General features: G+C 41.3%; 1 protein-coding gene across 1 annotated transcript; it reads left to right on the top strand.

Moving 5' to 3' along the window:
- Positions 1-1,088: 1,088 nt before the first annotated feature.
- On the top strand, positions 1,089-2,653 carry LOC127257633 (uncharacterized). The gene is made up of 2 exons (XM_051284067.1): positions 1,089-1,450; positions 2,215-2,653. The coding sequence occupies exons 1-2, from the start codon at positions 1,089-1,091 to the stop codon at positions 2,651-2,653; spliced, it is 801 nt and encodes a 266-aa protein (XP_051140024.1).
- Positions 2,654-13,906: the final 11,253 nt, after the last annotated feature.

Here is a 13,906-nt window from a genome sequence, read left to right on the forward strand (position 1 = left end):
TGTTATGACCTTGTCTACCTTAAGGGAGATCAGGAAAAGCATAAATGACCTCATCCCGACATCCATGAGAACAACTGACTTCACTGGAAATGCGCACGCGACAACAGACATCTTAGTGGAGAAAGTAACGGTCGGGACAAGAATGGATTGGATTGCTTTCTTTATTATCGAAGGAAAGTTGACCTATTCAGCCATTCTCATGAGGGATTTGATCCACACTACCCAATGCGTCCCTTCAACCCTCCACCATAAAGTTATGTTTTGGAACGGGGATCAAGTCGAGACGGTGGAGGCCGAGGCTGACCTAGCCATGGAGGTACATTCCTAGAGGTTGTTTACTATTCTCCTAAGGTATACCCATTATCCATGATGCTAGAGGATGTTGGAACATGGAAAGAGTGCAATTTAACCATGAAGGAATTCGAAATCAAGGTTGAGGCCGATGCACGGCCTAATAATTCAGGTAGTTATCATATGTGACAACTTGATTTTGCAGGATCTGGAGGCGAGGGCAGCCACATCTGGTTGTCCATTCATACAGGTTAAAAATCATGCAGCTCAGCCTCCCGACGGGCAAGCAGGGCTAGCGCCCACCCAGCCGCTTGATTACGATAAAAACAAATAGGATATTCCTTCACCAATTTGAAGAGCTGCTCCGCCTTTCGAAGCGCAGGACCCGCTGGAAGAGATCAACCTGGGGGATGAGACAACCCTTTGGACGACACGGGTCAGTGCCTTGTTGGATGTCGAAATAAAGGAGCGAATGATTGCTTTAATCTTGGAATTCAAGGATCACTTCACATGGGATTACCACGAAATGCCAGGGCTACCAAAGATTTAGTAGAACATCGGCTACCTACCAAAGCTTCATTTCATCCGCACAAACAGCCCCTTAGGCATTTCAACCCGGAGTTGTTACCAAAAGTGAAATAGGAGGTCAAAAAACTCTTGAAAGCTAACTTTATCCGAACATGCAGATACCCGGAGTGGATTTCTAACATTGTTCTAGTGGCAAAGAAGAACAGAAAAATTTGGATCTGCATTGACTTTCGGAACCTAAATTTAGCATACCAAAAGACGAATACGTGATGCCCATTTCCGACATGCTCGTGGATTGTACGGTTGGATACGAGATTTTTTCCTTTATGGACGGCTACTCTGGCTACAATCAAATATATTTGGCCAAGGAAGATGCCCATAAAATAGCTTTCCGCTGCCCTGGAGCAATCGGAATCTTCGAGTGGATAGTAATGCCCTTCGGCCTCAAGAATGCCGGAGCAACCTACCAGAGGGTGATGAATGCAATTTTTCACGACTTGATCGGTGCTTGTATGGAGGTATACATTGATGGCGTGGTCGTGAAGTCCCAAGCATTCAATCACCACCTACTGGACCTTCGGAATGCCTTTATAAGGATGAGGCAGCATGACCTCAAGATAAACCCGGCAAAGTGCGCTTTTGGAGTACACATAGGAATTTTTTTGGGGTTTTTGGTACATCAAAGTGGCAACAAACTTGACCAAAATAAGGCCAAGGCCGTCCAAGACCTTGGGCCCCCACGCAATATTAAGGAATTGCAAAGCTTGATGGGAAGGTCAATTTCCTAAGGAGATTCATCGCCAATGCTGCCGGAAGAATAAAGGCCTTCTTGGTGTTGCTGCGTGGGAACAAAAGCATATTCGAGTGGGGAGCAGCCCAACAAGAGGCCCTAGACCAGATTAAGCAGACGTTAGTGTCTCCTCTAGTGTTAATGCCGGCAATCAACGGAAGGGGGCTGAAACTATACATAGCCACGACCGATGACACGATGGTCTGCCTCCTTGCCCAAGATGACGACGAAGTCCAGGAACGAGCTATTTATTTTCTTAGTAAGACCTTAAACAAAGATGAAACACATTATTCGTGTATTGAAAAACTCTGTTTGTCATTATATAATGCATGAACGAAATTAGAGTAGTTTTATATGGCGGTTGAAACTAAAGTCATATGCAAAGTCGACCTCCTATGCTATTTATTAAACAGGCCAGCCCTTTAAGGCTGTTTAGTTAAATGGGCATTAAAATTGGCATCGTTCGCATTGATATTTTAGCCCTTCAAGGCTGTCAAAGGATAGGCCATTGCAGATTTCTTGGTCGAACATTTGGGAATAGTTTACGCCGTTTCATTGGATTATTTAGGACTAGAACCCTAGCTGGTGACTTTTTATGGGTCTAGCACCACGGGAGCAGCCGGAGCAGGCGTAGTAATCTCCAGTTCAAAAGGAGAAGTAGGGCGTTTCTCTCACCAGCTTTCGCAAGGTGTCACAAATAATCAAGCCGAATATGAGGCGTTACTATTGGCATTGCGATTTTTGGTTGCAAGGGATGTCAAGAAGGTCGTTATTCAAGGGGATTCTCAACTGGTTATCCAACAAGCCCTCAAAGAATTCAAGTTGAAGGAGCCACAGCTTCAGGACCTGCTTCAAGAGACCCATGACCTTCTTCGGCAGCTCATAGATGTGACATTAGAAGACATACCTCGGGAAGCGAATGTAGAAGCACACAATTTGGCGCAGTGGGCCTCCGGATTTAAAAAAGAGAAATATTGCAAAGGTTCGAATGTTTGCAGGCTACCCAAGGCGCAGATTGGCGAACCCTACTGCTGGAAGGTCTAACAGACCCTGGGAAGGTCGCGCCAAAAGCAGTATGCCACCAGCTTCTAAAACACACTCAAATCAATGAAGAGTTGTACCGATGGAGATCCGACGGAACATTAGCCTGCTGTCTATGTCATAGGGACGCTATGAAGGTCATGGCCAAGGTCCACGAAGGCATCGGAGGTGCTCATAGGGCTGGACCAGCTATGACAGGACGATCCTCTGATACGGTTATTTTTGGCTACAAATCTCGCAGGATTACGTAGATTATGCTCGGGGATGTCCAGCATGTCAGCGTCACCGACCACTTTGACGTGTCCCTATGGAAGAACATCATTCGATTATCAAAGCTTGGCCTTTCCATGGATGGGCAATGGAAATCATTGGCAAGATTCACCCCCCGTCTTCTAAGGGGCACTCTTTCATTATGATAGCCACAAACTATTTTACAAAGTGGGTGGAAGTTGTTCTGTTAGCCAAGGTACAACATAACCATGTTATACATTTCATTAAAAATAACATTATTCACAGGTTTGGCATTCTAAAGACGATAACCACTGATCAAGGAACTGCATTTACGAGTGCGAAGGTCAAGGCATTCACAGCCCAGTATGGGATCCAACTACTCCACTCCTCTCCTAATTATCCTCAAGCTAATGGACAAGCCAAGGCAACGAACAAAGTTTTGATTTCTATTATTAAGAAAGCGTTGAAGGATAATCTGAGGGGTTGGCATGGTACTTTAGAGGAGGCTTTGTGGCCGTATAGGAATGCCAAATCCTCCGTAACTTGCAGCACCCCTTACAGACTAACTTACGGCCATGATGCCGTGCTCCTTTTGAAATTACGGTGCCCTCACTTCGAATCTTGAAGGCGAATGTGCTATCAAGGGAAGAGCATACTCAGGCCTTGCTCTATGAGCTTGAAGCTTTATCCGATAAGTGATTACAAGAGCTCGAATGCATTCGGTATCAAAAGAAAAAGGCCGAATTGGCCTTCCGGAAACATGCAAGGCCTCAGACCTTCCAAGAAGGCGACATGGTATGGAAGGCCCCAAGGATGCAAAGTGGGGAAATGGTCCCCCTCTTAGGAAGGGCCATATATCATAACAGCCAGATCGTCTGGCAGCATATACAGACTAATGGAGCCAGAGGGAGAGGAACTAGAAATATTTATTAATGGAAAATATTTAAAGAGGTTTTTCCCCTCTCTCTGGGAACAAGAAAGAGAAAGACCTACTTAACCAAAAACAAAAATGGGGGGGTTCAAAAGCCATAAGCATGCCTAAGATGATCGAGGCGTAAAGACAAGCTAAACAAAAGAAGGCAAGTACACATTAAGCCAACCACCGCCAATACAAAACACGTACTATGCTGTTTGGTAACCGCAAAAACAGTCTCCCTTGCGCACTAGCCGATTATCGCGAAGGAAATGAAAGCTAAGCCAAAATAAGTTGTGCCGAACATACTAATCAATAGGAGGATCTCCAGAACAATATCATGGTTAATATTGACATCCACAAGTCCGACATCAGCAGCAGAAGTGCCCTTGGCTGGTAGCACGGGCGGTGCATCTACGGTGAACGGCTCCCCAACAGTAGTTAGTGACTTCGGGGAGCACTGGTCGGTTGGCTCTGGGTGTTCGGGGTGCGAGGAAATCCACTGGGCTATCATACCCGGCCATGCCAAGTCAGCTCTTCTAACCCTCTCTCGGCTCGCTGGAAATTCCTTTCGATGATGATTTTTTTCCCACGAAGTCCTGTCAAGGGCTCATCCACAGCCCGTGCTCAGTCATATAGTTCCATCCTCTGGGAGGCCCAAGTGGCAAGGCTTTCCGTCACGCGATCCGATTCCGATGGGATCTCCTTCAAGTGTTCTTGATCCAATTAAGTTCAGCCCACAAAGTTGCCTCTTCAACACGTAGACCCTCTATGTAAGCCGCCTCATCCTCAGCTCATTGTTTCTCATCTAAGAAGTTCTGGGTGCAGGTCGCTTTCTCCGCCTCCAGGGCTGCCAGTTTTTTGAGTTTGTTGTCATTCGCACTACGAAGGCCCTGCAACATCTTTAGTCGTCCCAAAGCCTCCCCCTAACGATCGGCCATATCCTCTAGCTGCCTTCTGTGATCTGAATCCAGGGACATAAAGGTAGCTGTAGCTAAAACGGATACCTATAAAGAATCTAGAACCCCGAATTCTCTTGGAAAGAGGACTTGTAAGCGGCAAAAGGGTCCTGATCCAACCCGCTGAAAATCGAAGGGAAAAGAACGTTCCTAGTGGGTTCCTAAGTGAAGTATGCCTCTACGTTAGCAGGAATCACTATTTGAACATGAGGGACCAGCCGAGATGCAGACGTCCTCGTACACTCAGGATCGGTTGAAGTAAAGGAGTGAGTCTAGGCCGAATCGATCACCATCTTCGGAGTAATCTCTCCTCGAGACACCTGCACGGTCATACCAATCAAATCAAGCCCCAAAAGTAAACCCGCGATTGGCATCGACCAGTAGCTGAAAAGAGGACGGAAAAGAGATAGACGTTCCGGTGATCGAGCAAAATATTCAGGAACATTCTCCATTTGGGAAACCTGTACGGCGAAACCAATCAGAGTGTATCATGCAATCAAAGGTTAAACTAAGGGATGCACATATATATCCGAACGGCAGACGGCAACAGGGCTGTTTTCCCAGCCGAAACAGCAATGTAAAATGGATTGATCTTTTTGGGAGGAGCTTGTGCGGATATGTAAAATGAGAACCTACCTCATGACTAAGGATTCATTTCGAAAGTTACCTAAGGCGAAGACGGCAATAAAGCCGGTCAATTGGCAGGCCATTTGGATCGCGACTTGGGCACGGCTGGCCTCGAAATTAACGTTCGAGAGTGTCGAATTGCAGAAGACGACACGGGTCGGGGGCTCGGCATAGAAGGCATGCCTGCAATACAAGAGAAAACAATGGCATGATTATGCATTACCAGATTGCATGGCAAATGCTAGAGGTTACCTGTAGATGGAGCCACTAAAATCTCCTCTACCCTCTCGGAAGCAGCATCGGGCGAATCCTCATTGCTCGAACATTCATCGACTAGTCTAACTAAGGATAATTGTAGAGCGGCCAAGTCCACATGGGAAAGGAAATTGGCCTACCACCGATCGACGGAAGGTAGGGTATCCGGATTAAGAGGATGGAATGAATAAGGAAGGCTCTCCAATTCACAAACATAAGTCCGCCAAATATCGACAACCGCCAATCCTAAACTTTGATTTCGCTCTAGAGGAGGCGGTAAGAGGAAGCCAAAAATAGGGACCCCTTGAGTCAATCCAAACTGTTGGGCACAATATTGAGGCTGGTATATCTCTACAAATAGAGGATTATACCGAGACCTCAGAGCCAAACCCCCAACCAGGACCCGAGAAGTCAGACATTTATTTCAGTAAGTCGCGCGGAAGGCATCGTCGGCAGCTGAATGGTCGTCACGGAGAGCAGTCAACCAATCAGGGTCAACAGGGTTGGCGGTTAAAGAACATAAGTCACCTGAAGATTGTTTCTTTTCATGTAGGATGGAGTATTTCATTGAATGAAGATTACCTTTAAAAGAAGGGCACGACACTAGATGCAGACCTAACACAATAAGCTGACTAAATGGGGGGTCAAGACGCGGGCTAATCGGACCAGGGAAATATAGCCGCACCCACAACTCAAGGAACCATAAAGGGCCAACCCCTATCGGGTCACGGGAAGTCGAAGTGGAGAGCTTTCCTAGGAAATCATTTACACCACGGTATAACAGACCCAAAAAATATGAAGCCAAATCGAGTTCAGTGGCAGAAGTGATGGCATTCAGTATTGGTTCGGCCTCTCGATCTAATCCCTTCGATGCACAACAAACAAAGTACTTGCTAAGCTAATATAGGAGGAACGCATTATTCTCAGAAGAGTCGACGTCCACAGACAACTTATTGGAAGCTAGAAATTTTCTCACCGTGGTGTTATTGTCATATGTCACAGGAATGAGCAAACGATCTGGTTTGCAAGACGGCGACAGATGAGGCTCTACCCCTTTGGTGGGTAGCCCTAAGATAGCCACTATGTCCAACACAGTGGGGGTTAAGATCCCGAAAGGGAATGTAAAGGCGCTAATATTCGAACTCCAAAAGCATAATAAAGCCTTAGTCATAGAAGTATCGCGAGGGAGGGAATCGGCACATAATGACAACATGTCTCTAATCCCCAAAGTTTTCCACAATGCATCAAAGAAAGATCCTAGTCTATCCATCCACGATTTGAATTCTAAGTATCACTAGGCAGACGAAAGATGCGAGAAGAAAAACTAGTAAAATGAAGCCAAGATTCAGACAATAAAAGTTTACTCCCTCCGAGAACATCGTCAAAACCCTCGGATGCACCCTCATCATCCCTCACGAATGGCGCGAGCACACGTCGACTACCAACAGAGGCCGGAGCCGCACCCCCCGGGGTTGCCGCATGAATATGGCTGGTTCATGTGCCTGGTTTAGCCCTAGACATCGGAGCCCCCCCACCCCCTGTGGTGAAAGAATCGCCGAACCGTTGCTAGAAATTGCCGACCCGAACAAAAAACCACCACAATGTGCTGAGAGACGCCAAATCGGTGCTGGGAACTTTCAAACCACCCCAGAACCACCAAATCAGAGTCGGAGGTTCACAGATCGGTACAAAAGAACGAACACCAAGATCACCACCTTCGGAACTTGAACAGATTCAGCTCATCGTGTGAAAGAAAATGAAGGAGAAAATGCACTGAAGGGCGACGGAGCTAGGGTTTTCGAAGGATTAGAAGAAAAGAAAACGTGCGAGTATCTAGCCAAAGGGAAGTGAATTAAGTGATGGGAAGGAGAATCAAGGGGAAAAGCTGCGAAGGAAATTGACTGGGAGGAGCTTATCAGACAATATGATGAGACGCGTGAAACGATTTTCAAAAGACGAAGAATTTTACAAAATTATCCGGACTACAAATTAAGTTTTGTCTAGACAAATTTTTTGGGGGGCATTTGTACACACTCAAATAATTAAATGGGCCGGCCCAGTACAGACGCAACCCAGAATAAAGGTTTGCGGACCAGCATACGGCCCTGATCAGCAAGTCGGCCTGCACGTCCAACCAACCCTCTGACCCAAACAACCTAGTCTAGGAAGTAGCTTGCTGGGAAGATCAACCAAGAGCGAGTTTGTTGGGATAAAGTAGTTGTTGAAGAAAAATTAGGGATATGATTTTATCCAAAGAAATTCAAAAAATAACAACAAGATTTATAGAAGATCAAGAAACAGAACAAAGGGACGCCATTCATAATCTTTATCTTCTTTCTCTTTAGTTTTTTCTCTGCAATTTATTTATTTATTTTTTCCAAATTTATCTTTTCCAATTTAATTTCCATCTTTTCTTTCTTGTTTATCAGCCTTACTTTGCTTTCTTTCTACTTTAATTATTTGTTTTTCGTGAGATAACCCGGATCTTTTCTTGAGGAGGCCGGGAACTTTTCCAAACAAATCGATTCTGACAGGTTTCCGATTAAGCCACTAGAGGTGATTTTTTTATGAAAACATTAGGTATATACTATTATAGTTATATTATCCCATAAAATATGTCTTCTATAGTCCAAGTAAGAGATTAAAGCATAAGATTTTCCCACCGTAAAAAACTTATTACCTACCCCCTCCTCCCCTCTGCTTACCTCATCTCACCCATTAAACTCACTGTCCTATATTTTGACACTGATGAAGGGGAATTGCTTCATATACCTACTCTTCAGTTAAGCCATCTTCCGGCCGTCTCCCGTCTTCATCAGTAGCTTTGCCTGCCAATCTTCACCGTTTTGCTACGAAGGAGTGGTGTTATCTCCAGTCCTTGTTTAAAGACTTGTAGCAAACAGTCCTTCGCCTAAAAACATCTCGACGGCAGTCTTTGCCACTTGAAGTAGCAACTTACCTGTTCCTGTGTAAACTTTCTTTACACTTTTATCTGATCTATTGTTTTGCCTTTCAATAGTTAGATATTCCACTTATTTTCTGCCCTTTTTTAACACTGCATTCACAAGCATGGTTCTCCATCTCGTCGAGTCGGTCAAACTCGACCAAGTCGGAACCCGATCTGTTATCCAAAAACTGATATTTGGGCAAAAGCTTGTTTTTGGGTTATTTAGGGGGAAGAAGAATGAACCTTCGGTGGGTAGGGAAGGAAAAATAAGATAATGGGTAGTAGGATGAGAAGTAGAAAAGAAGGAAATAGGTTATATATTCTAATAAACACACCTAGTCAATGGAACAATGCATCAGTTTATTAATTCATTGACATAAGAGAATAATGATCCTCAAAACCTTTAACTATACTTTCATGACTTAGCTATTGAACTCGAAGCTCGTGTTGAAAAATATCGAACATTAGACCCTGCTCTTGTTGCCTTACTTATGTCCTTGTGAACATTGAATCCATATGTTGAGTTCTTTTGCCAATTATATACAATGCCCTATTTACATAATTACTGAATCTACTTAAACACAAACCGTCGACTAGATCAAAGAGTCTATAATCATCCTACTGTTGACGAAATTTCAATTATTTGGTTAGACCGGTCAACAACCAATGGCGAACATGAATCGTAATATACAAGTTTTATCCAAATAATGGGATCCTGAAAATAGTCTTATATTTTCATTTGTTTTCAATCCAGTGCAATATCCTTTAATGTATCCTTATGGTCAGCCTGGCTGGCATGTAGACATTTTAAAATGGCATGCTCCATCAACCTTCCCTGCCAGCGAATCTACGGCAGCGTTTTACCCAAACATCATGATATCTACTAATTCAACAACTTGTAAGGCTTTATCAACTATTCTTAACATTTTTTTCCCCTGTTATCTATGTTTTTAGACATATTTCTCTATATTAAAACTTTAATTTTGCCCTACTTTATACAACTACGAAACGAAGAAGAATTGATAAATGATATGTTTCTATTAGAGAATATCTGCTATATATTACAAATGAGGCCCAAATGTATAAATATATTGTTACACACGATCGCCTTTTACAACAATACGTAGTTGACCAATACATTAAAATGGAAACACAAAGACTAGATTTTTTCCGCCTAGAACAGTCCCAAAACAATTTTCGTTCAGAAACATTTCGAGGAATTGCCAATGCATATCATAATGATCATGAACATAATCTATCTATGATAGAAAAGCCAATTGTATTACCAACTTCCTTTATTGGGGGACATCGCGATATGCAAAAAAAATATATGGATGTTGTGGCACTTGTACAAACATATGGAAAACCAGATTTTTTCATCACTATTACTTGCAATCCGCAATGGTCAAAAATTTAATCACATCTATCTTCTACAGACAACACCACCAATCGACCTGATTTAGTTGCAAGATTATTCCGTATGAAAATTGAAGAACTTAAACATGATCTATTTAAGAAACATTTCTTGGCCACGTTCAAGCTTATTCTTACGTAGTTGGATTCCAAAAAAGAGGCCTCCCACATATACATATGCTACTTATAATGCAAGAACAATCAAAATTACAAGGTCCAACGTCCTACAATTCTTATATTTCTGCTGAACTACCTAATGCATAAGAACAACCTCATTTTTATAGTTTAGTTTGCAAACATATGTTTCATGGGCCATGTGGTATTATGAATCCAGAAAATGTTTGTATGGTAAATGGCAACTGCAAAAACCATTATCCTAAAGCATTTTTTGATGAAACCTCACGTACACCAAATGGTTTTCCTACTTATAGAAGGCATAATAACGGCTCAATTGCACATGCTCGTGGCTGAATCCTAGACAATTGATGGGTTGTGCCATATACTCCTATATTGTTATCGAAATACGATTGTCATATTAATGTTGAAATATGTTCAACAATTAAACTTGTCAAATATTTATACAAATTTATTTATAAAGACATGATCGAATAACTTATTTAGTTGGTTCAAGATGTGAAAACGGAGAAAGAGATGAAATTTCTGATTTTCAAACAGGTCGTCGGGTAACACCCCAGAAGCATGTTGACACATTTTTAGCTTTACTCTTAACAAAATGCAACCTTCAGTACTTGCTCTGCAACTACATATGCCTAATTATCAATACACAACATTTAAAGCAAAAGATCATATAACCAATATTGTCAACTCAACATTACCACAACGTACAATGTTAACCGAATTCTTTAACATGAATGCCAAAAATAGCCGTGCAAAGAAATTACAACTACTATATAAAGAATTTCCACAACATTTTGTTTGGAATCACTCTACTCATAAGTGGCATAAAAGGAAAAAAAAGGTTCAGCTTGTGCTAGAATTGTAACTGCACGACCTTCTGAAAATGAAAGATACTACATACATATGATGCGTCAATATCGATGTGGGCCCACCTCATATAAACAACTCGCCACTATCGATGGTGTAGAACATGAAACCTTTTGAAGTGTATGTGTTGCATTAGGTCTACTTGAAAGTGATATAGGAATTATTGATTCTCTAGAAGAAGCTTCACAGTTCCAACTACAAGAAGCATTTTGACCTGTCGCGCGGTTAATCAATTTTTTAACCTAATCCATGATCACAATTTGATGTAATACATGGGAAGGGATCGTCTCCACAAGGATTGTGTGGTTCACTCTTTCGTGTTCTAATGCAGTAAATAAAGGGGGAACTTTATTTTATTATCTAATGAAAATAAAATAACAAAGCAATTAAATTAAGGGGGAACTGACTATCAAGGGGATCCTTGCTCAATGAATGATGCAGTTATGGCACTTGTGTTTTATCATTAATTCAATAAAGTTAATTCTTATTAAAGTATCAATAAATTGGTTATAGTTATCAACAAGCTCTGACAACCAATTTTTCCTTACAGTGTAGGTAATTAAGGTAGGACCGTTAACTACCCCTAATTAAGCAATAAACCTAGGTGCGCCGATAAGAATATTGCCTAACCGCATTGTAATCTAGAAAAACCCAATTCAAAACAATTACTACCGAAGAGGAGCAAATAGATTTGATTATCTAATCCCCGGGAAGGAACTATTCAACCCGGTTGTCACCTATTCAAGTGTGAATACAATTACGGATATCCTACCTGAATTGACTTTAGATTACCAGACTAATTTAAAAATCGGTACCAAAATATTCAATCAATCTAACAATCATAAACGTTATTCTCAGAATTAGACAAATATTGATAATCAAAAAGAATTTTTATAAAGAAAATCAAGAATCTCCAAAACACAAGAACCAAAACATTATCACCCCTCAAACCAAAAAAGTATCTACTCCACAATTAAATAACAAAGAACAAAAGAGAAAGATAAAGTCATAGTGGGAGAGGGAAATCTTCTCTGTCGATTTGCTCCTACACGATCTGTGAGTCTGCCAGTTTCCTGTTTCTGTGCGTATCTTCTCTCGCCCTCCTCTCATTCTGAACATGTGATCCTCCTCTTTATATTTAATTTTTGCCCTAATTATTTTGTAGATAGGCTTTTGGGCCTTTAATTAATTTCTTATGTCAAGAGGGTGTAGTTAGTCATGGTCATGACTAACTAGGTTGTGCAAATCTGAATTTTTCTTTCCTTTTTCTGCCAATTATGCCAAATTTGATATTTGCCCTCTGCACACAGCAAATAAACAATTCGCATATAAATTAGGTAGAATCCAATCACAATCACTCAATTATCGCATATGATATGAACATAAAACGCATGCGATTTCTAACTATCAATTCTCCCCACACCTAGATCATGCTTGCCCTCAAGCATAGATTCGAGATAAGCCAAAGAAATTGCAAGCAACTCAATATGACAAGAGAATCCAACACAACCCGAAATTCAACACATCAAGCCAAGTCAACCTCACAAGATAAAGTGTATTCGCACATGCTCTCTGAAGGAATAAAGTGTATAATCGGCTCAACACTCAGGTAGCGCGACAAAATATTATCCTATAGGCTTGAGTAAAAATCAAATCTCTCTTACTTAAGATATTCGAATCTAGCATAAAGAATCAAAGGGACTTTCAATAAGGGTTGTAGCGGGGCTTACGGTCAGGGGTAGGAAAACAATGATAAACAACGGCTAAAAATGTCAGAAAAGAATACAATAAGAACACAGTGCTAGCATATGAAAAATAAATCGGCATAAATAATGAAATCCTTACTCTATCCACTACCCATTTAATAATGAAATTAAATGACTATACTTCATCAAGATGATTATTTTATTATTTTTTTATTTTTATTTTTTTGTGTGTGTTTCTTTTTCTCTTTATTTTTTTGTTTATTTTTTTGATTTTTTGATTTTATATATATATATATACTTTCACTACCCATAATTATTCTTTCATACTATGACTTATTCATACCCAAAATTCGTTTCTAACTAGTGCCGAAGAAATAAAATGCATCACAACATGAACTTTAAGTAATTCTTTCTAACATAGGGTTCAAATCGGAGAAGGCTTAATCAAAAGAAGGGTATGAGGCTAAAAGATAGTTTATTATAAAAGAAAAAAAATAGGCTAAGAAGGCTCAAATGGGCTAACCAGGGGAATATGTTGTGCTGGGTAATAAAGAAAGGCTTAATGGGGTTACCTAATGCCCTTATTATTTTCAAAATGCAAGACTCGATAGTTGCAAGTTCAACATGCATAATCCCTCAAGTTCTAGGTCATCTAATTGAGCACTACAAATCACACATGAAAGAAATTTCCAAAAGCTTGAATTTATGCAATTTATTTTCTAATGTAACTTTTGGAACATAGGCTCAAATCTCACAGGGTTCAAACGTCAACTTGACTCAATATATTACCAATCAAATGTCATTAGTCATGCCAAACTAACCTATCACACAAATCACATTTGACTGACTTCAGACTAATCTAAAAAACATGCGAAAAGACAGCAAATCAGGCATAAAAAGTAACAACCAAAATGAAAATTTGCCCAAAAATTTGCATCATAACTCCTCTCCCCACACCTAAATCATGCATTGTCCTCAATCGGAATGGACGGAAGAGAAGGAGAGAGTAATGCTTCCCTGGTTTGACGGGCCGATTTCAATCGGTGTGGGGCATGAGTGACTGGATCATTAGCTTTAGATCGGAGAGGGTTGCAGTCACCTCAGTGCAAAACATGGAAAGTTCAGCTTGTTGGTACCCGAGTGCAACTCGTAAGTGATCAAATTGTGTCTGGAAGTCATGGGAGAGGGGTATGGGTGCAT

Source organism: Andrographis paniculata, unplaced genomic scaffold, assembly GCF_009805555.1.
Source record: "Andrographis paniculata isolate CXL003 unplaced genomic scaffold, ASM980555v1 Contig58END, whole genome shotgun sequence".
Classification (NCBI taxonomy): domain Eukaryota; kingdom Viridiplantae; phylum Streptophyta; class Magnoliopsida; order Lamiales; family Acanthaceae; genus Andrographis; species Andrographis paniculata.